At 40.6% G+C, this 20,472-nt stretch overlaps 1 protein-coding gene across 5 annotated transcripts in view; it reads right to left on the bottom strand.

Annotated features, from left to right (window-relative positions):
- Nucleotides 1–20,472, bottom strand: part of NR6A1 (nuclear receptor subfamily 6 group A member 1) — a 219,634-nt gene that overhangs the window by 15,872 nt on the left and 183,290 nt on the right. For 3 of the 5 annotated variants that reach the window (XM_045790964.2, XM_045790967.2, XM_087869379.1), the window contains 4 exons: nucleotides 11,123–11,178; nucleotides 3,930–4,084; nucleotides 2,357–2,584; nucleotides 560–814 (listed from right to left, as the gene is read on the bottom strand). In XM_045790964.2, coding sequence (XP_045646920.1) covers nucleotides 560–814; nucleotides 2,357–2,584; nucleotides 3,930–4,084; nucleotides 11,123–11,178 — 694 coding nt within the window. The remainder of the gene's footprint in view (nucleotides 1–559; nucleotides 815–2,356; nucleotides 2,585–3,929; nucleotides 4,085–11,122; nucleotides 11,179–20,472) is intronic. The other 2 variants (XM_045790965.2, XM_045790968.2) reach the window with 1 other exon arrangement.

Genomic DNA, 20,472 nt, shown 5'->3' with positions numbered 1-20,472 from the left:
AAAATAGGCATAACAACACCTATAATGCTAGAGGCTGTGAGAAAAGAATAAGAGTAATGTAAAATACTAAGCCCAGTGCCTGGCATATAGTAGGTACCATATTGACTTCTAGATCTTGTTCTTGAACTATAAACTATAGCTCAGAGGCCCCCACTTTACAGATGAAGTTTAGAGTTTAGGTTTTTGTATTTCCCAGATACATTATCTTACCTCAGTAATCCAGATGTGATAAAATAATAATAATAATAATAATAATAATAATAATAATAATAATAGTGTAGCGCTCTGCTAAGGTTCGCTGCACAGTATCATTTATTTTTCACAACTACCTTGTTGGGGAAATACTGGTAATTATCCCATTTTATAAATTCAGAATGTAGGAATCAGAGACTTGTCTATGGTTACAAAGCTAGTCAGTGGAGAGTAAGGATTCAAAGCCAGCCCTGTGTGTGGCTCTAATTCCTATCCTCTGGAGTGTCAGTGGGGGCACTCCATCCCTACCTTGCAGGGATGACAATGGTTTGGTTGTGTGACTTCCTCCCTAGCCAACAGTCCTTACCTGTGTAGTTCTTCATCAGAGGGTGAGTACTTGGCAGTGACATCAGCCAGCTCCCCAAAGATCTGTTTGCTATAAACGGTGAGGGAGGACAGCAGGATTAATTCCTGCCAGGTAGAGCTCAGGAGGCACGTGTAATCCTTGATTGAGAGCTCGCAGAAGAAAGGCAGTTTCTTGATCCAGGCAATCTGCCTAAAGAGCAGCTCATCGGCCAGGCGGCAAAGCAGGGCAAACAGCTCTGCCTGAGTCACAGCGTACCTAGGGGTAGGGACAGTGGAAAATCACTTCCAGTAGCAGAGGGGGAGGATGGAGGCACAGGTAAAGGGTACTTTTAAGAATTAAAAGGGTCTCTGGCAGTGGGTTCCTTGACTTTGATCATGGGTCTCCAGCTCCATTCAAATTAGTCTAATGATAAAGAGGCAGGGCTGGGGCCAGTAGCAAGCTCAGGGCTGGAGAAGTGGGTTTGGTGAGAAAAGGCTGTAGAAAGGAAAGGAGGATTGGAAATTTGTACAATTATTTGGGAATATGACTTTTAATGTTGGTGTCCACTAATGTTCCATGTGTTAGAGAAAATTCCATCATTCCTACACTAGTTGTGGCAACAAGAGCTCCAGTAGGGCAGATATGGTGCCCACCTGGTACAGGGACTGGCACAGAAATAAGCCCGAGGCCATATGGCTGAAACAGAAGAGAACAAGTTCAGAAGCTTTTGCTGCTCTCATTGCACCCCCTGGTGGTGAGACTTCAGAAATAAAGTTGCTCAGCCCTTGTAAGCTACTGCTGAATGGAAGGAGCGAGCATTTCTCATCTCTGAGCTGAATGAGACAGGGTTCCAGCTTTCGTTCTCTCAAGGCCCCTTGACATGACTAGTCTCCACACCCCACACCCAGGTTTATAAAGATTTTGTATGGCTTTCTTGTAAGTAGATCTTTGAATTTCCTCTTTTTTTTTTTTTTTTAAAAGATTTTATTTATTTGACAGAGACAGCCAGCCAGCGAGACAGAACACAAGCAGGGGGAGTGGGAGAGGAAGAAGCAGGCTCCTGGCGGAGGAGCTCGATGCGGGGCTCGATCCTGGAACGCCGGGATCACGCCCTGAGCCGAAGGCAGACGCTTAATGACTGCACCACCCAGGCTCCCCTGAATTTCCCCTTCTGATATTGGAAATTAGCTTAAGAAATCTCAGGATACAAACCTTAGGAGGTCTAAGCCTGATAACAAACAGCCTATGCCTTAGGCCAAAGGATTAATGGACACAGCAGCTGGTGGGCCTAGAGGCTGAATCAGTATCTACTTAGGTAAAGCTGACAGCGGATTGACAAGAGTATTCCTTCCACCCACTCAGGTCTGCACACAGAGCACACGGCACCAGGCTACCAATGGGTACATTGTCTAGGGATGCAGACAGTCCACAACCAGCTAGTGCCTTGAATGTCTTGTTAATGAGCCTAGACTTGATGTATAATTATTCCCAGAATTACAGCTCATCTCTGGCTCAGAGCCAGAGAAGCACTCAGACCACCTCAGGGCCTAGCTTACCTAGGCCCAAGCAGAAACAAAAGTCCTTTAATTCCAATTCCCTAAGGATTGATAAACAGCCCAACTCTGAAAAAAGATGCTCAAGAGAAAAACAAGGGACCATTGACTTCAAAGATAAATACAGATTTGTCCTCTGATGCTTGAGTTGTTACTCATTATCCCCCTGATTCATTCCAAAGCCTAGGGTATTAGCAGCCAGGGACGAAGGTGGGTGTGGGGTAGGGATCATTTTGAAGTTGCAAGGGCTAAATGGGGCACTCACCCATCTTCAATCAACATGGGCGTGCCCAGTGGCTCCAGGTCCTCGGCTGATACCAGCTGGTGAATCAGACTGTATGACTGGGGATCCAGGCTGCGAGCTTGTGGGGGCAGGAGTGGCGAGTGGGCGGAATAGCTAAAAAGGTGCGGTATGTATTGATAGTGTGGAGGCACAGACATCCCCATGTACTGCTCCCTGAATGCCATGAATCCATTTAGTTCCACAGACCTACTGAAGAGAAAAGTCTCATGTCAAGCAGAACCATGGCAGGTCTCCTGCCTGCTCAAGGTGGCTAAGGTGTTTTTAGGCCATGCAATCTGTCTTCATTGGGGACATAATTAATGGTTACATGCATGTCTCCCCCACAGACAGGGACTCTCTGCAGGTGTGTGTATGTGTGACTTATCATTGGACACCCAGGACCTGGTAAAATAGGTACTGAATAAACAGTGGTTGATAAATTCTTTGTATAGGTGCCACATTTGAAGAGATTTTAATGGATACTCACAAACTATGATCCACAAAGGTGGGGGTATGTATTTTTTTACTGCTAGGAAAACTAAGGCATAGGGCCTGGCTAGGTCATAGAACAAATCCAGCACCTAGCAAGGAATCTGACATGGAATCTGGTAAAGAATCTGGCAAGAACCCCCTAAACATTTAAAGGAAAGAACAAAAAAGGAACAATCAAACAAATAAAAGTTATAATAAAAATACCAAGAGAAAGGCAGATTCTTATCTTCGTCCCTTTCCTGGAGAAATCTAACCACTCTGTCACCTAAACAAAAATCCTCTGGCTTTACCTAGATGCATTTCCTGTAACGGGTTGACAAACTACAGCCTGTGGCCTATTCGGTAAATAAAGTTTTAATGGAACACAGCCACATTCATTCACCAAAATAATCTTTGGCTATTTCTGCACTATAATGGTAGGGCCAAGTAGTTGAGACCCAGACTGTGTGGCCTGCAAAGCCTAACATATTTATTATCTGGCCTTTATAGAAAAAGTTGATCAATCCCTTTCCTATAAGAAAGGTTTCTGCAAAAAGGAAATCTACCCTGGTAGTTGATGGCTACATTTTACACCTAACAACTAACTTAAGATAACATTCTTGAACCAAGAGTCTCTAAATTGGTATTCCATGATAACAGCAAATTTAATTAGCTTAAAATTTCTCAGTTTCTTAAAATTTATAAAGTGAAAATCTTCACTATTGCTGAGACAGAGAAATAACTTAATTCAATATTGTCAATGTGGTTTGTTTTATTTCCGTGATAAATGTGAGAAAAGAGCTACATTTAAAATGGTATTCTGTTAGGTAAAGAATGTATAGGCGCAGACAGCAGCTATGTCACTTTATTAGCCTGCAGAAGAGACTGCTGACATTTTCAAGGTCTTTAGCAAAAAGTAGGCTGTGAAATGCTGCTTTGTGTCATCCTGGCCCCTACCCAAAAGACTGAGGGAGCAAGAGTACAATGGCTGAAACAGACTGGCCGGGATACCTGACCAGAGGTTCCTTGTGGGTCTACTCTTTGGGTGGTCCCTAGATGATGCTGGGTTTGCCTTGAAGCTCACCTGGAGGACAGTGTGGAGCCTGGTGAGGGCTGGTTGCTCTCTGAAGCCCTGTTCCCAGGGGAACTGTGGTCGCTGTCACCATGGTTGCTCCAGTGATTGGCCTCTTCCTCAAATTCCTGCCCAGACATGATCCTTTCGATCTCTTCCTCTGATATCTTTGAGAAGAAATTGATACGTGTTAGACTGGGTGCTCAGGATACCCTCTTTCCTTCTTTAGGACCAGAATTTATTTAAACCTCACAAGGATTCCCAGAACTCTCTAGAGAGACACTCAGACTCCCTCCCCTCCAATTCCATACTCCAGGGTCTCTCAATACTCTTAGGACAGCTCAGTTGCTTTGTTCCCAGCACCATAGCTCACTATGGCCTTCCTCTTGTCCATTTACCCTCCTCTCAAGCCACAAAGCCTCCATGTTCTTGAACACTCTTTCTCTTTGAGTCTATTCTTTCCTACCCCTGCAACACCACTCTTCAAGAACAAACTCCTACTTGCCTTTTAACACCTAATTCAAATGCCACCTTCTTTGTGAATCCTTCTATCACTACCTAGACAAAACTTTAGGTCCTTCCTCTATCCACTTCTAATTCTGTGCATTCTGAGATAGGCAGAATAGCACAGTGGTTAAGAGGATGAATACTGGAGTTAGACCACCTTTGTTCCAAAACAGGTTCTGCTACTTTCTAGTTGTATAATCTTAGGCAAGTCATTTAACTATTTGAACTTAAATTCAAAATCTGAACAAAAATTACCTGTGTGGTGGAGAAAATAATACTATCTGTCTCATGGGATTGTCGTGAGCATTAAATTAGTTAATACATTATCACATGATTAGAAAAGGGCTTAACACATAGCAACATTTATGGAAGGTTGACAATGATATCTTCACCATTATCGTTGTTATTTTTATAGCACTATGGTAATGTGTCATAAAAATGCCCTCTATCAGACATAAGGCTATGATAGAACCCAGGAAAAAGTAATCAAAGAATGCATGTTGGATAAACAAATATTCACTTATTAAGTACTGTCCATGAGACTTCATATGGATTTTCTTAGTAGGGAAGACATTCCCAAGCCTACAGAATAAATAAAAAGAAATTTTAGCTCAGACAAGTGAACGGACTTGCCCAAGATCATACTGTGTGCCCATGTCTTGGGAGGAGTTTGAGGAAGAGACCAAAGTACCCAAGTATTCAGTCCATGGCTCTAGCTACCATACCATAAAGGGAGTGAATAAATATGTATTTATATATTGTGTATTTATAATATACAGTGTATTTATAAACACTATAAAGTGTTTAACCCAGAGTTGTAGTCTAACTGGCTAACCTCAGCACAGAATGAGAGTGAACAGGAAGGAGTAAGGGCCAGATAAATTTTTATTTCTTGTTCCTATAGAAAGCCTGGGAGGACATTTTCTCTCAAGTCTGTCTGACTCAAACCTGCACAACTCTTTGTTCCAGCAGCCTGTGAGGAAACCTTGAGCTGCTCTGATCATAAATACAGGAGGCATTTAGAACTGGAAGCCAGCCAGCACATAGGACTTGGAGGGAAAAAAAGAAAAATTTAACGGGTACACAAGTTGAGTGATTGGTCTCAACAAACTTAGATTGTATACTGAATTAGAGGGGTAGACTTTCTTTATTCAATAACATGTAACAAAACAGACAAACCTTTTCTCTTAAGGATCTTTAGAACACCAAAATCTCAGATTTTATAAGACACATAAAGACAAAAGACACCATCAAAATGCAAGACATCTACTGAGACCCTGACTGAAGTAGCCTCAGTGGTCGTAGTGAGAGCAATACCAGAGCTTGGAGGGCATGGAAGTACCTGAGCTAGGTGAAAAGAACCAGTCCTGAAAAATCAGATTATTCCAGCCGGGAGCCAAAGTTGGACTGCATCTGTCTCTCCCTATAGGTCCCACAGGACACTAGGCAATCACTGATGCATTAAGGAGATGGAACATATCAGAAGGGCTTGTATCTAGGTTCAGATCTCATCTGTCATTTCCTAACTGGGTGCTTGCTGTTGGGCAAGTCACTCAAGTTCTCCGAGCCTTACTTCCCTCACCTATAAAATGAAGATAATACCACCTACTTAGTAGTTTGGGTTCCCTCTTAGGGTGCAGAACTGAATCAGACTCGAGAGGTTAATCTAAGCTAAAGTGATGAAGTGCACAACAGGTGCTCAACAAATCGTAATTCTATCCCTTATTTTTAATTATAATTAAACACAGTTAAGAACTTGGGAGATCACAGCTCTCTCTTCCTAACACACTACCTAAAAAAGCAAGAGACAAAGGGAAAATTATATGCTCAGTATCAAAAAGTCAAATGCAATGACAAATGAGAAAGATTTCTCTGAGCATCATCTCCCTCCACTCTAGAGAGAAATAGAGTCTAGAGACTTAAGCCACTAAAGATCCCTGCAATGGTGGGAGAAGCGTACTCGAAAGACTTCGAGTAATGCTGAAGAAGGTTTTTCATTGAGGAAATGCTTAAGAATTCTTTCCAATAGATAAACTTTCTACTGCATCTAAATATAAAAAGAATGACTGCAAATAAAGGCCATACATGAAAAGCCACAGCTAACATCATACTCGATGAAAAACTAAAAGCTTTTTCTCTAAGATCAGGATCAAGGCAAAAATGCCCACTCTCACCATTTCTATTTAACACAGTACTGGAAGTCCTAGCCATTGCAATTAGACACGTAAAAGAAATAAAAAGCATCTAAATCACAAAGAAGTAAAATTATCTCAGTTCATAGATGACATGATCTTATACAGAGAAAACCAAAAGACTGTTAGAACAAAAGAATTCAGCAAAGTTTCAAGATACAAAATCAACATAAAAAAAAAATCAGTTGCATTTTTATATACTAACAATGAATCTGGATAAAGGGAATTAAGAAAACAATCTCAGTTACAATAGTATCAAAAAGAATAAGATACTTAGGAATAAACATAACAAAGAGATGAAAGACTTGTACACTACAGAAAGAAATTTAAGATATAAATAAATGGAAAGACATCCTCTGTTCACAGATTAAAAGACAATTATTGTTAAAATATCCATAAGTATCCAAGGTGATCTACAGACTCAATGCAATCCTGATTATCAACATTCCAATGGCATTTTTTGCAGAAATAGAAAAAAAAAAATCCCAAAATTCATATGGAAACCCAAAGAACCCCAAATCGCCAAAACGATCCTGACAAAGAACAACAAAGCTAGAGGCCTTACACATCCTGGTTTCAAAACATATTAAAAATTACAGTAATCAAAACAGTATGGTACTGGCATGAGGACAGGCCTATAGACCAATGCAAAAGAATAGAGAGCCCCAAAAATAAATCCACATATATATAGTCAAAAGATCTTTAACAAAGCTGCCAACTTACATAAGAATAGTCTCTTCAACAAGTGGTACTGGGAAAACTAGATATTCATATGCAAAAGAATGAAAATAGTTTCTGTTCTTATACTTCATACAAAACTCAACTCAAAATGGATGAAAGACCTGAAACTATAAAAGTCCTAAACGAAAACACAGAGAAAAAGCTTCTTGACGTTGGCCTTGGCAATGATTTCTTGAATACGATATCCAAAGTACAGGCAATAAAAGCAAAAAACAGACAAATGGAATTACATCAAACTAAAAAGCTTCTGCAAAGCAAACAATCAACAGTGTCAACAGGAACCTACAGAATGAGAGAAAAATCTGCAAACCATTTATCCGATAAAGGTTAATATCCAAGAGATATAGGGAATTCCTACAACTCAACAGTAAAAACCCCAAATAACCAGATTTAAAAATGGGGCGCCTGGGTGGCTCAGTCAGTTAAGCGTCTGCCTTCAGCTCAGGTCCTGGGATTGACCCCTGCTCAGCAGGGAGCCTGCTTCACCCTCTCCCTCTGCCTGCCACTCCCCCTGCTTGTGCTCCATCTCTCTCTCTAATAAATAAATAAAATTAAAATAAATAAATAAATAAAAATGGGCAAAATGGACACCTCGGTGGCTCAATCGGTTAAACGTCTGCCTTCAGCTCAGGTCATGATCCCAGGGTCCTGGGATCGAGTCCCACATTAGGCTCCTTGCTCAGCGGGGAATCTGCTTCTCCCTCGGGCTGCTGTTGCCCCTGCTTGTGCTCTCTCTCAAATCCCCCCCATCTCACAAATAAATAAAATCTTTAAAAAAATAAATAAAAATGGGCAAAAGATTTGAATAAACATACAAAAAAAATCTTCTCCAAAGACATGTAAACAGCACAGCCAAAATGTATATGAAAAGATGCTCAACGTCACTAATATCAGAAAAATCCAAATCAAAACCATAATGAGGTTTTGCCTCACAACTATCCGGAATGCCATTATCAGAAAAAAACAGAAAATAAGAAATACCAGAGAAGATACCGAAAATTGGAGCCCTTATGCACTGCTGGGTGGGAATGTAAAATGGTGTGGCCACTATGGAAAACAGTATGGAGGTTTCTCAAAAAATTAAAAATAAAACTACCATATGACCCCATAATTCCACTTCTGGGTATTTACCCAAAAGAACTGAAATCAGGATCTCAAAGAGGTATCTGCCCTCCCACATTCACTGCAGCGTTATTCACAATGGCCAAGAGATGGAAACAACTTAAATATCCATTGATGGGTGAATGGATAAACAAAATATGGTATATGCATACACAATAGAATATTATTCAGCCTTAGAAATCCTGGACTATGCTACAGTGTGGATGAACCTTGAGGATATTACACTAAGTGAAATAAGGAAGTTACAGAAGAACAAATACTACATGATTCCACTTATATGAGGTATCAAAAGTAGTCAAACTTAGAAAGGGAAAGTAGAATGGTGGTTGCCAAGGACTGGGAGAAGGGGAAATAAGGAGTTGTTGCTCAATGGGTATAGCGTTTCAGTCATAAGATGAAAAGGTTGTAGAGATCTACTGTACAAAAATGTGCATACAGTAAATAAAACTGTACCATACACTTAATTTGTTAAGGGGATAAATTTCATGTTATATGTTTTTTACCACACACACACACAAAAGAACATGTATGGGTATAGACCAAAATAAATTAATTTTCAAGAAACAGATATGGTTTGAATAACATGAATAAAAATGTTTGATTTATTTTTTTTTTTGAAGATTTTATTTATTTATTTGCCAGAGAGAGAGAGCACACAAGCACGGGGAGTGGCAGGCAGAGGGAGAAGCAGGCTCCCCACCGAGCAAGGAGCCCACTGCGGGACTTGATCCCAGAACCCTGGGATTACAACCTGAGCCGCAGGTAGACACTTAACTGATTGAGCCACCCAGGCCTCCCAAAATGTTTGATTTTAAAAAAAGAAATGAATACAGCACATACCCACAGCCTGACTGAGTGCATATATGTGCTAGGAAATGCCCCATATTTCATCGGCATATGTCTCAAAACAACTATGAATTCCTATCTTTCTCTCATTCCCTCACATTCAACTGGATAAATCCTATCAATTTTACCTATTAAATCTCTCTTGAATCTATTCTCTCCCCTTTAAACTATACTATCATTGCCCTGTATCTCTTGGCTGGACTTCTATAAAACCCTATGAACTGCCTTTTCTCTGCTCCCAGTTTTACAGACGTTTACCCAGCTCCTCACAAACCATTTCTATTGCTAGAATAATCTTTCCTTTTTTATTTTTATTTATTTGACAAGAGATAGAGAGAGAAAGAGAGCACAAGCAGGGGGAGCGGCAGAGGTAGAGGGAGAAGCAGACTCCCCACTGAGCAGGGATCCCGTTGTGGGTCCTGGGATCCTGACCTGAGCCGAAGGCAGACCACTTAACCAACTGAGCCACCCAGGCGTCCCTTTATATATATTTTTAAATTTTACTTTATTCTTTTTTAAAAGATTTATTTATTTATTTTAGAGAAAGAGAAATAGCATGTGGGGGGGGCAGAGGGAGAGGGAGAGAGAAAATCTCCAACAGACTCCCTGCTGAGTAAGGAGCCTGATGTGGGGCTTGATCCCACAACCCTGAGATCATGACCTGAGCAGAAATCAAGAGTGAGTCACTCAACCACTGAGCCACCCAGGTGCCCCTATAATGATCTTTTAAAAATGCAGATCTGCCCATGTCTCTCTCTCTACTTAAAAGCTTTTAGTAGTTGCCTCTTGGTCCACACCAAGAGTCCTTGAGGCATGGTCCTGCTCACTAGTGTGCTAAGGGATTCATTTGCTGGGTCATAAACAGATCCAATTTTCTACCTTCGTGAAGTTCTTCTGTTGGCAAGTAAGAACAAGTTGGTGTAGGCTGGCCCTACAAAGGCTTTACCTAAGAAGCTATAATCAAAGACAGTTGAAGGCCATTCTTTAGAGAACAGATTCCAAACTCAAGGAACCTGCCTTATCTTCTGCCACTCCATTCCATGTGGCCAGCACTCCAGCCTGACTGCATCAACTCTCTGATTCCTTAAAGATTTATCTTGTGGTCTTTTTACAGTCTGTTCTGTCTAGCAGCAAGAGAAGATATTTGGCTCCCTGCCCCTTCCCAGCACAGCTAATTCCTCCTTTTCCTTCACACCTCAGTTCAAACTTTACCTTCTCTAGGAAGGCTTCCCTGAATGTCTTCAGTTCCCAACCACAGCTCCAATTCAAGAAAAAAGAACAACTAGTCCTTCCTTTCTGTACTCCCTGGGCATCCTCTGTTACCACTCACTATACTCTGATGTCTGTTTACACATCTGTCTCTCCCACTAGACTGAGTTCACAGTACAAAGGACTTGCACCAAGGAAGTACTTAAATATTTGTGGGATTGAATGGGTATTATTTCTACTCTACAAGTAAGGCAATGAGCTTTCTGCTGATATATCTTTAGAGACATTGAACAGCAAAGTAGTCTTACTGATTTCTGCCAGGCTAAGTTATCAACAACCTTGAGTGACTGACAAAAAAGTCCTCTGGATGGTTTAGAACCGGAATTGAGTTCACTTCCTGTGAAATCCTTGGGAAGGGTTGAGGGAATCACAAGAAAAGCTTTAATCGTTATGTTACATATTTAAGATTTTCAAAGCGCTTTCATAACCAGGCTCTAAAATCAGTTTTATGGGAATGAAAACAAGATGGCTCCATCAAAAGCCCTGGGCTTCCAGGATGGATCACAAAGACTGAGGCCTAGAACTCACCTGGACGGGCCCAATGCTCTTATTTCGGCCTCCAGGCATGCCATCTTCTCTGATTGCTGGAAGGAAACATAAGTCAAGACAGTCAAAAGCATACCCACAGAAGTCTAGGCACAAAAAGAGAACCTACTTGACCAAAAGCATGAGGTAACAATTGATGAAATCAAGATTAAAACAGAGGCCTTTCTGGACCCAAAGTATATACTCTTTCCATTATTCTAGGCTACCTCATAGGCAACAGATACTTCTGGCCCCCAAGGCAATAGACACATACTGCACACCCTGCATACATTTAATATGCTCAGCAAAGGTGACAGCATATTAACAGTCCTGTGCACAGTTCAAATATCCCACCAGGATGATGCATCTGAAGGCTTCAGTAAATTCAAAGAGAGGTAGAGAAAGAATATTTCCATTTTTAAAGAAAGTATTTTTAATTTCCAGGCTAAGTTTGGGTCTAATTTATAGGATGAGGAGAACAAATTTTTTGTTTTTTAAAGATTTTATTTATTTATTTGACACAGAGAGAGAGAGAGAGAGGGAGAGAGCAAGCACAAGCAGGGGGAGCGGCAGGCAGGGGAAAAGCAGGCTCCCAGCTGAGCAAGGAGCCCGATGTGGGGCTCGATCCCAGGACCCCGGGATCATGACCAGAGCCGAAGGCAGTTGCTTAACCGACTAAGCCACCCAGCTGCACTTGTTATTTTTTTTATTAATTAAATTTTTTATCTGATTGGTTTCTCCCTATAAAAGCAGTCAGTAAAGGGGTGCCTGGGTGACTCAGTCGGTTAAGCATCAGACTCTTGGTTTTCGCTCAGGTCATGATCTTGGGGTTGTGAGATTGAGCCCTGTGTAGGGCTCTGCACGGGGTGTGGAGCCTGTTTGGGATTTTCTCTCTCCCTAGTCCTCTGCCCCTGCCTCCCAATTTGCACGTGTGTGTGTGTGTGTGTGTGTGTGTGTGTGTGTGTAGAGTAGCAAGAGATGAAGTTGGAGGTTGGAGAGGCCAACTGGAGCCAGATCATAGATAGCGTTTAATATCAGGGTAAGAGTATGGACTTCAGCAGAGGAAGCTAAGGATAAGATGGAATGCAGGGGATGGATGTGGTCAGGTTGGCATTTTCAAAAAATCTTTGTGATGGCCGCTGTGGAGGCTAGCTTGGAGGAGGCAATGTTAACAACAGAAGATAAGCTAATAGCATCATGTGAGAGCAAGCTTTGCTATACACAAACACATATATATACATACACATATATAAATAATATACCTGCTTCCAAAAAAATTAACATGAAGAATCTAGAAAGTCCTTGAGGCAGGGTTGAGGGTTCCAAGCATAATGCTTGGTTCCTGTGGTAACTGAAAAACTAACAGGAAGTTCATTTTCCTTAGAACAGACATTAGATTACACATTTCAGAATAGACAAGCTTGGGTCTAAATCCAGTTTTTGGGGTGCCTCGGTGGCTCAGTCTGTTAAGCGTCTCCTTTGGTTCAGGTCATGATCCCAGGGTCCTGGGATCAAGTCCCACATCAGGCTCCCTACTCCGTGAGGTGTCTGCTTCTTCCTCTCCCCCTCCCCCCACCTGTGCATTAATGTGCATGTGCATATATGTGTGCGTGCGCACCTGCACATGCGCTCTTTCTTGCAAAAATAAATATATCAAAAAATAGTTTTTTTTTTTTTAAAAAGATTTTTTTTTATTTATTTATTCGACAGAGATAGAGACAGCCAGCGAGAGAGGGAACACAAGCAGGGGGAGTGGGAGAGGAAGAAGCAGGCTCATAGCGGAAGAGCCTGATGTGGGGCTCGATCCCAGAACGCTGGGATCACGCCCTGAGCCGAAGGCAGACGCCTAACCGCTGTGCCACCCAGGCGCCCCTCAAAAAATAGTTTTAAAAAAAATCCAGTTTTTGCCTGGTCTGTGTAACTACAGACAAGTTTCTTCACCTCTCTGAACCTCAGTTTCTTTAAGAATAAATGGGGCTACTATAGAACTTATCTTATGGGGGTATTCTGAGGATTACATATAAAATAACTAAAGCACCAAGCATAGGGCCTGGCACATAAAGTAGGTATCCTCCCCTCTATCCAGCCTCTTTTCTATGTACACAGTAATTAAAAAAAAACAAGGCTCCATTCCCAGCTTTGCTGGATCCTTAATATCTTCATCTGTGAAATGGAGACAACATAGTCTGCTTTACAAGGCTGCTATGAATTCGGAGTGGGAAACATACACAGCTTATATTAAAGCCAGATGCATACTGGTTTTTGCCTGGAGCTCTCTTGCAACCTAATTTCAAGTTCTAAAAATCCTTAAAATTCCCTCCCTGCTGTTCTAGAGTCAATGACAATCTTCAGACACTTCTATTTTCAATACTGAGTTCTCTATGTCTTTGCTTCAGCTCACAGAGGTGCAGAATAAAGATCTATCATCAGCAGATCCAACACTGAATACATTTTACTTGATATCTCACTCTCACTGTCTTGGAGGTGAGGAAGGAACTCAACATGTTTTTCTTTTTTTTTTTTAAGGGCCACAAATCTTAAAGATTTACAACTTACCCATTTTTTGTTCTGATATTTAAAAGCTCATGGTGTCTCTCAACCACCCCCAACCCCGGACTAAGGAAACTCACATATGATGGACATGTACTATGTTTCAGGTACTATCTTGGGTAAAACAAACTCATGAGGGAAGTATCAGTATCACTCCCACTGAACAGATGACTGTGAGGCTCAGAAAAATGAGGTATTTTGTTTACAGTAACAGAAACTAAACAGCAGAATCAGGGTTGGAATCCAGACTATTAGACTAAGACCAGACTTCTTTCCACAACTAGTTTTTTCCATAGTGTGTCTGCATACCACAGGAGAAACAAAATTTTAGGTGGTGCATAAACTCTCAATTACACACTTAACATGCATTAAAATATACTGATTTTCCATTCACTGAGGTGATAAAAAATTCCCTTTGAAAATTAACTTTGATTTAAAAATTTTTTTGATTTAAAGAAGAATATAGGGGCGCCCGAGTGGCTCAGCTGGTTGGGTGTCTGCCTTCGGCTCAGGTCAGGATCCCAGAGTCCCAAGATTGAGGCCCACATCAGTGGGGAGTCTGCTTCTCCCGCCCCTCACCCCACTCGTGCTCACTCTCTTGATCTCTCTCTCTCAAATAAATAAATAAAATCTTTTTTAAAAAATAAAGAAGAATATAAACAATAGTACTGGTTTGGTCAAAAACTGGTAAAATTTGTCAAGATGGCATGAAATTGCCTGAAGTATGGGAAATAACACAATGTGTCACAGTGCCTCTGTTAAAACAAAAACTTGGACCATATCTTAAAGCTTATAATGTATTCACATATATGGTATCACATTTGATTCTTGGAAGGTGTACATTATTATTATCCTATGTAGTCTAGAGATGAAAAAACCTGAAGCTCAGAGAGGTAAAGAGACTTATTCAAGACCTCTCAGGGAAGAACTGACAGAGTGGGGAATTTTAGTTTAGATCCTCTGATTCTGCACTTGTTCCTTGAAGCTATATTGAGCTAAGAGCAAATTTCTCAACGGGGCTGAGAATCTTTCTTATAGTGAACTGATTTAGAAAAAAACAAAAACAAAAACAAAGGGTTTCTGGGTGCAAGATCACAGGAATGGTTTTGCTGTATCTCTTATCCAAGTCTGAGTGGCAGCAGCTATAGTTCTTCTATCTGCTTAAAAGAAGTACAAATACTTTTTCTGCTCTGGGACTCATGTACCTACCATTCCTCACTTAGCTTGGGCAGCCAAACCAAACCCAGAAACAGAAAGGAGAGTAAGACACAAAGCTAACTATATCAAAGTCCTGCTCAAAACCCACCGGTCTATGGGCTCAACCCAAGCTCCCTAGCTTAGGATTCAAGACACTCCTATGATCTGGTTCTTCTGGGGTTCCCCATTTTCATCTCTTGCCACAAACGTTACACTGTAACTACAGAGAACTATCTGTCAGTCCTTGAACATGTCATACTGTTTTACACAGTTTCACCTCACACATGTTGTTTGCCTCTACTCAGAAACTTTATGGTGGAAAAATCTGGCAACACCACCTTACCCAAATGACATCACCTCAACCAAGTGATTCAAGTTAACATGACCAATAGTAGCGCAAAGCTATACCATATGTTCTTGAAAGAATGCGCTAAAAGGACACAACATCGCTTTTGTGGCATTCTTGCCAAAAATGCGTAACTTGAATGTAATTGTGAGGAAACTGACAAGCCCAAGTTGAGGAATATTCTACTTGTTTTCTCCAAAATTAACAATGTTATTGAAGAAAAAAAAAGGATGAGGAATCATTTCAGGTTAAAGGAGACTGAAGAGACATAAAAGCTAAATGTAATACATGATCCTGGACTGGTTCCTAGCTCACAAAAAATACACTGCTATAAAGGACATTGAAATAAGTGGTGAAATTTGCATAAGGTCTGCTAATTAGATTACAATATTATGCCATGTTAAATTTCCTGATTTTGATAATAGTACTGTGGTTATGTCAGAAAACAAAGAGGAATGATGTCTTTAACTTCCTCCCAAATAGTTAAGAAATATATATATAAACACATACGCTTTCTCTTTCTCCCTCTCTTCCCCTCCTTCCTTCCTTTCCCTCTCGTGCCTGGAGGGAGGAGGGGAGTTGTTTTTAAAAAGCTCTTAAGGGATGCCCGGCTGGCTCAGTCGGGGGAGCATGCAATTCTTCATCTTGGAGTTGTGAGTTCAAGCCCCACACTGGGTGTGGAGATTACTTAAAAATACATACACACATATATACATACATACATACATACATACATAGTTATTTAAGTTTGTAAGGAGCTTGAACTTCTATGCCTTCAAGATTCTGCTCAAATATCCTCTGCTTGAGATTTCTTGGTGTTCCATTTTATTTTATTTTTTAAATTTTATTTATTTATTTATTTGAGAGAGAAAGAGAGAAAGAGTGCATGAGCAGGGGGAGAGGCAGGGGGAGAAGCAGGCTCTCTGCTGAGCAGGGAGCCTGATGTGGGACTCAATCCCGGCAGTCCAGGATCATGACCTGAGCCGAAGGCAGACACTTAACTGACTGAGCCACCCAGACACTGTGGCGTTTCATTTTAATCCTGGTAAAGCGGTATGGCAATGCTACAGAGTCATTCTCACAATGCCACTATATAAACATCAACCCTTTCCAAGAAGTTCTCCTTAAACTTTTTACTTTTTAACTAGTTAATTAGTAAGTTATGAGACAACTAAGTTAAAGGAGTTTTAAATTTTCTCAAATAATTTCTTTTTTTCCCCCACATAATTTCTGTACTGAATAAATTCCCTCATGGGGCTCAGTGTATCTTCTTCTTGCCGCTGATGAAATTAACAATATTTCCCCCATCCCGCTTCATGCTCTGGCCCCCCACCAGAGTAAATCCACCAAACCAGAAAGCACCTTACCTAACTGAGTTAACTGTTGAAGGACACGAGGCAAGTGGGACTTGGCATAGCCTTTGAGGAGCACACTGTCTAATAATGGGGGGAACAGAAAAAAATAAACAAAGAGAGCATAAGGTGATTGAGGCTATGGCAGAGGGCAAAAGGGGCTGTGGAAGTCCAGGCGGGTCAGCTTTCTGGTGAGGGGTGGTGTCAGAAAAGCTGCTTAGAGGATGTTACAAAGAAAAGCTGAGCCTCCAAAGAAAAGTATATATACCCAGGCGAAGAGGAGGGGGTAAATCATTCCAGCAAGATAAAGCCACATGTGCAAAGCCCCCCAAACATGAAACATCATTGAGGTTTTGGAGACCTAGGATGGAATGTGAACTGTATGGGGAGCAGCAAAGGGAGAAGGGATGAAGCAGCTGATGCCAGAGTCAGAGGGGCTCTGAAAATCTTTCTGAGGAGCCAGAATTATCCTGAAGGCTGAAGGCTGGGGGAGCAGTAGGTGTCTGGGGGGTAATGGGATAGTAGTGAAGATGGACAGATGGGGCCCAGCCTCTACTCACTACCCTTATTTAAATTTCCCTCACTGCTTTGCTAATTAATTTCCTGACTAGCCAAATTCCAGGTATGAAGAGATAGCTATGTCCAGAGAGAGGGACAGGAGAAGGCGGACTCATACATGTCAGCTGAATTTTTTTGAACATTTAACTTTCTGAATTTTGAGGTAAGTTTAGACTTAGAGAAGAGTCGCAAAAATAAATACATACATACATACATACATAAAGTACAGAGAATTCCTTTATACCCAGCTTCCCCATCTGTTAACATCTCATATAACCCACAGACCATTCATCAAAACTAAGAAATTAACTTTGGTATAATAATACTAACCAAAGTATAAACTTTATTCCGATTTCCCCACTGATGTCCTCTTCTGTTCCAGAATCCAATCCTGGATCCCACATTGCATATAGTTGTCATGTCTCCATAGTCTCCTTCAACCTTCCTTAGTCTTTCCTCGTCTTTTTTGACCCTGACACTTTTGAGAGTATTCTGTATAATGTCACTTATTTTAGGGGTGCCTTGAGAGAAATAAATTTACAAACTAAAGCTCAGTCTTTAGTTTCCTTCAACCTTCCTTAGTCTTTCCTCGTCTTTTTTGACCCTGACACTTTTGAGAGTATTCTGTATAATGTCAATTATTTTAGGGGTGCCTTGAGAGAAATAAATTTACAAACTAAAGCTCAGTCGGTTAAACGTCTGCCTTTGGCTCAGGTTATGATCCCAGGGTCCTGGGATGGAGTCCCGCATCGGGCTCCCTGCTCAGCAGAGAGCCTGCTTCTCCTTCTCCCTCTGCCTGCAGCTCCCCCTGGCTGTGCGTGCGCTCTGTCAAATAAATAAAATCTTCGGGGGAAAAAAAAGTCAGTTAGTTTGAAGAATGTCTTTCAATTTGGGTTTGCCTGTTTTCTCATGAGCAGACTGGGAATGAATCCATTCCTGTGTGTATATGTGCCCCTACTGTATCATATCAGGGGGCATATGATGCCAGTGTAAATATACTGGTGATACTGACCTTGCTTTGCTTGGCTGAAGTGGTATCTGTCAGAATTTTCTACTGAAACTTACTATTTTTCCCTCTGTAATTAACAAACATTCTGGGGCTACGCAAATAGTCTGCTTCTGTTAAAACTATGCTCTCTTATTTTAGCATCCATAAGTCAATCCTGCCTATAGCAATTGTTACTGTTGTGTTTTAATGGTGATTTTCTATTTCCCTCATGTCTTCTACACTTATTAATTAGAATTCTTCTAAAGAAAGAACTGTCACCCCTCTATTTATTCAGTTAGTTCTATCAGTATGAATTCATGGATATTTTATTTTTTGGATTATAAACTAATACATGGTTATTTTGTTTCTTAAGTTGTTCCACCTTTGGCTACTGGAAGTGCTTTCAGGTTGGCTTCTATGACCTTTTGATAACACCCCGCCCCCTCCTTTTCAAAAAAATATAGCACATGCTAACTTCCTGGCACCAGGCTCATCTTATATTTTCCCTGCCTCAACCCTAAAATCAACCCATTCTCCAAAGAGTCCTAATTCCTTTTACTGATATTTGGAAACCAAGATCTGGTTTTTCTAATTTTTTTTTCTAAACATGAGTACATATTGATGCTTCCAATCTAGCACCAGAGGTTTCAGTTTAGCCTTCCCCTTTCCTGATTTATAACTTTTTTCTCTGATGTGAGAAACCTGACTCTCATTATCAACAATATATTCACTTGTTTGTTCAACCCTAGTATACAAATAAAGTAGGACAGAATTCCCAACTCGTAACCTTGAGAGAAATAAATTTACAAACTAGAGAGCTTTGTTTGTATACAGTTCTTTTTATCTTTAGTCCTATGGTATACAGTATACAGTCAAAACACTATTTCCCAAGGTCAGCTCCTTTCTCCCCCATTTCCTTCAGTGTTGAGTATGCGATTTATTTGTAATATCGGTTAGATTAATTTATCACAGTCTACATTCTGTCTTTCCCCCATATACTCGTTGCTTTTAAACAAATTTATATACAGTAAAATTCACTTCTTTAGTGGTATATATTTCTATAGGTTTTGACAAGTGCATAAACTTATGTTGAACACTACATCCATTCTTCAAAGTTCCATATAGGACAATTCCATCAATCCAAATATATTCCAATGGCCACTATAATTTTAATTCTGCTTTCTCAGCACCAACCAGGAGGTGGCAGGGTTTCTCTCTGAGAGGCAGCCTTCACAAGGCAACTAAGCCATCTTGTAATGCACAAAAATGGACATAGGAAGGCAGCTCCCACCCCTCACACTCCATGTGTCATCTTCTCCTGACTATGGTTACAGGAATTAGGAGGTTATAAGCTTCTTTTTGCCTGAGATAGAAGAGTTTGGTTAGAAGCCCCAGAATCTCACACTCCAACTGAATAAGCAGGATGAATCATCAGAGAATAGTCAAGAAGGCAATCCACTAATACGCTTTGATAAAATACAGCGAAGACAACAAAGGGAGACAAGAATATGGGACCAAGACCAAATCAGATGAAAGTGGGTAGATGCCCACAGACTCTCTCTTCAAGGCACTACCTGTTTGGTACTAGTGGCTGGAAAACAGTGGGGAAGGGAGAGGACTTCTAGGCAAAGGAAAGCACCTGAGCACAGGCAGGATAATGCAAAGCAGGCCTGAGGCACAGTAAGTAAGTTCCAGACAGAAGATGAGATTAGAAACACAGAGAACAAAGTTGTTAAGTTTTTAAATGCCCTATTATAGGTATTTATCATCCAGTAAACACAGGGCACTCCGTCATGCAAATAGCTATGCCATATGGTAGACATGTGAAGCAGCATGATATCCATGTGGTTAGGTACAAGCTCTGCTTGATTAATAACAAACTACAACTAATAATTATTATCAACATAAGCACCACTAACCTATCTACTGGTAAGTCATTTTACCTCCCCAAGCTGCATCTATAAACTGAGGGTAATATTTTTTAAAAGATTTTATTTTTAAGTAATCTCTACACCCAATGCAGGGCCTGAACTCATGACCCCAAGATCAAGAGTTGCATGCTCCACCAACTGAGCCAGCCAGGTGCCCCTAAACTGAGGGTAATATTTAATAATAGGTTTGTGTATATTCAATGAGATAATGCATAGAAAGTGTATAAGAGTCTCTGATATACATAGTAATCAATAAATATTAGTATTATAAATAAATTATAAATGACTTAAATTTATCTAAATGCCCTTTTGTAACTTTCTTACCTTTCTTCATAATGGGCATATATCTGGTTGTCTGCATTTATTAATGTGACAAAACCAATTTGAACAGTTCGCTAAATCTAACTCCTACCCTATACACTACTATTATG

The sequence above is a fragment of the Ursus americanus genome, chromosome 18 (assembly GCF_024610735.1).
Source record: "Ursus americanus isolate L20-20 chromosome 18, mUrsAme1.1.p, whole genome shotgun sequence".
NCBI lineage: Eukaryota > Metazoa > Chordata > Mammalia > Carnivora > Ursidae > Ursus > Ursus americanus.
The sequence above is the reverse complement of the archived record's forward strand: the minus strand, read 5'-3'. Positions and strand labels throughout refer to the sequence as shown.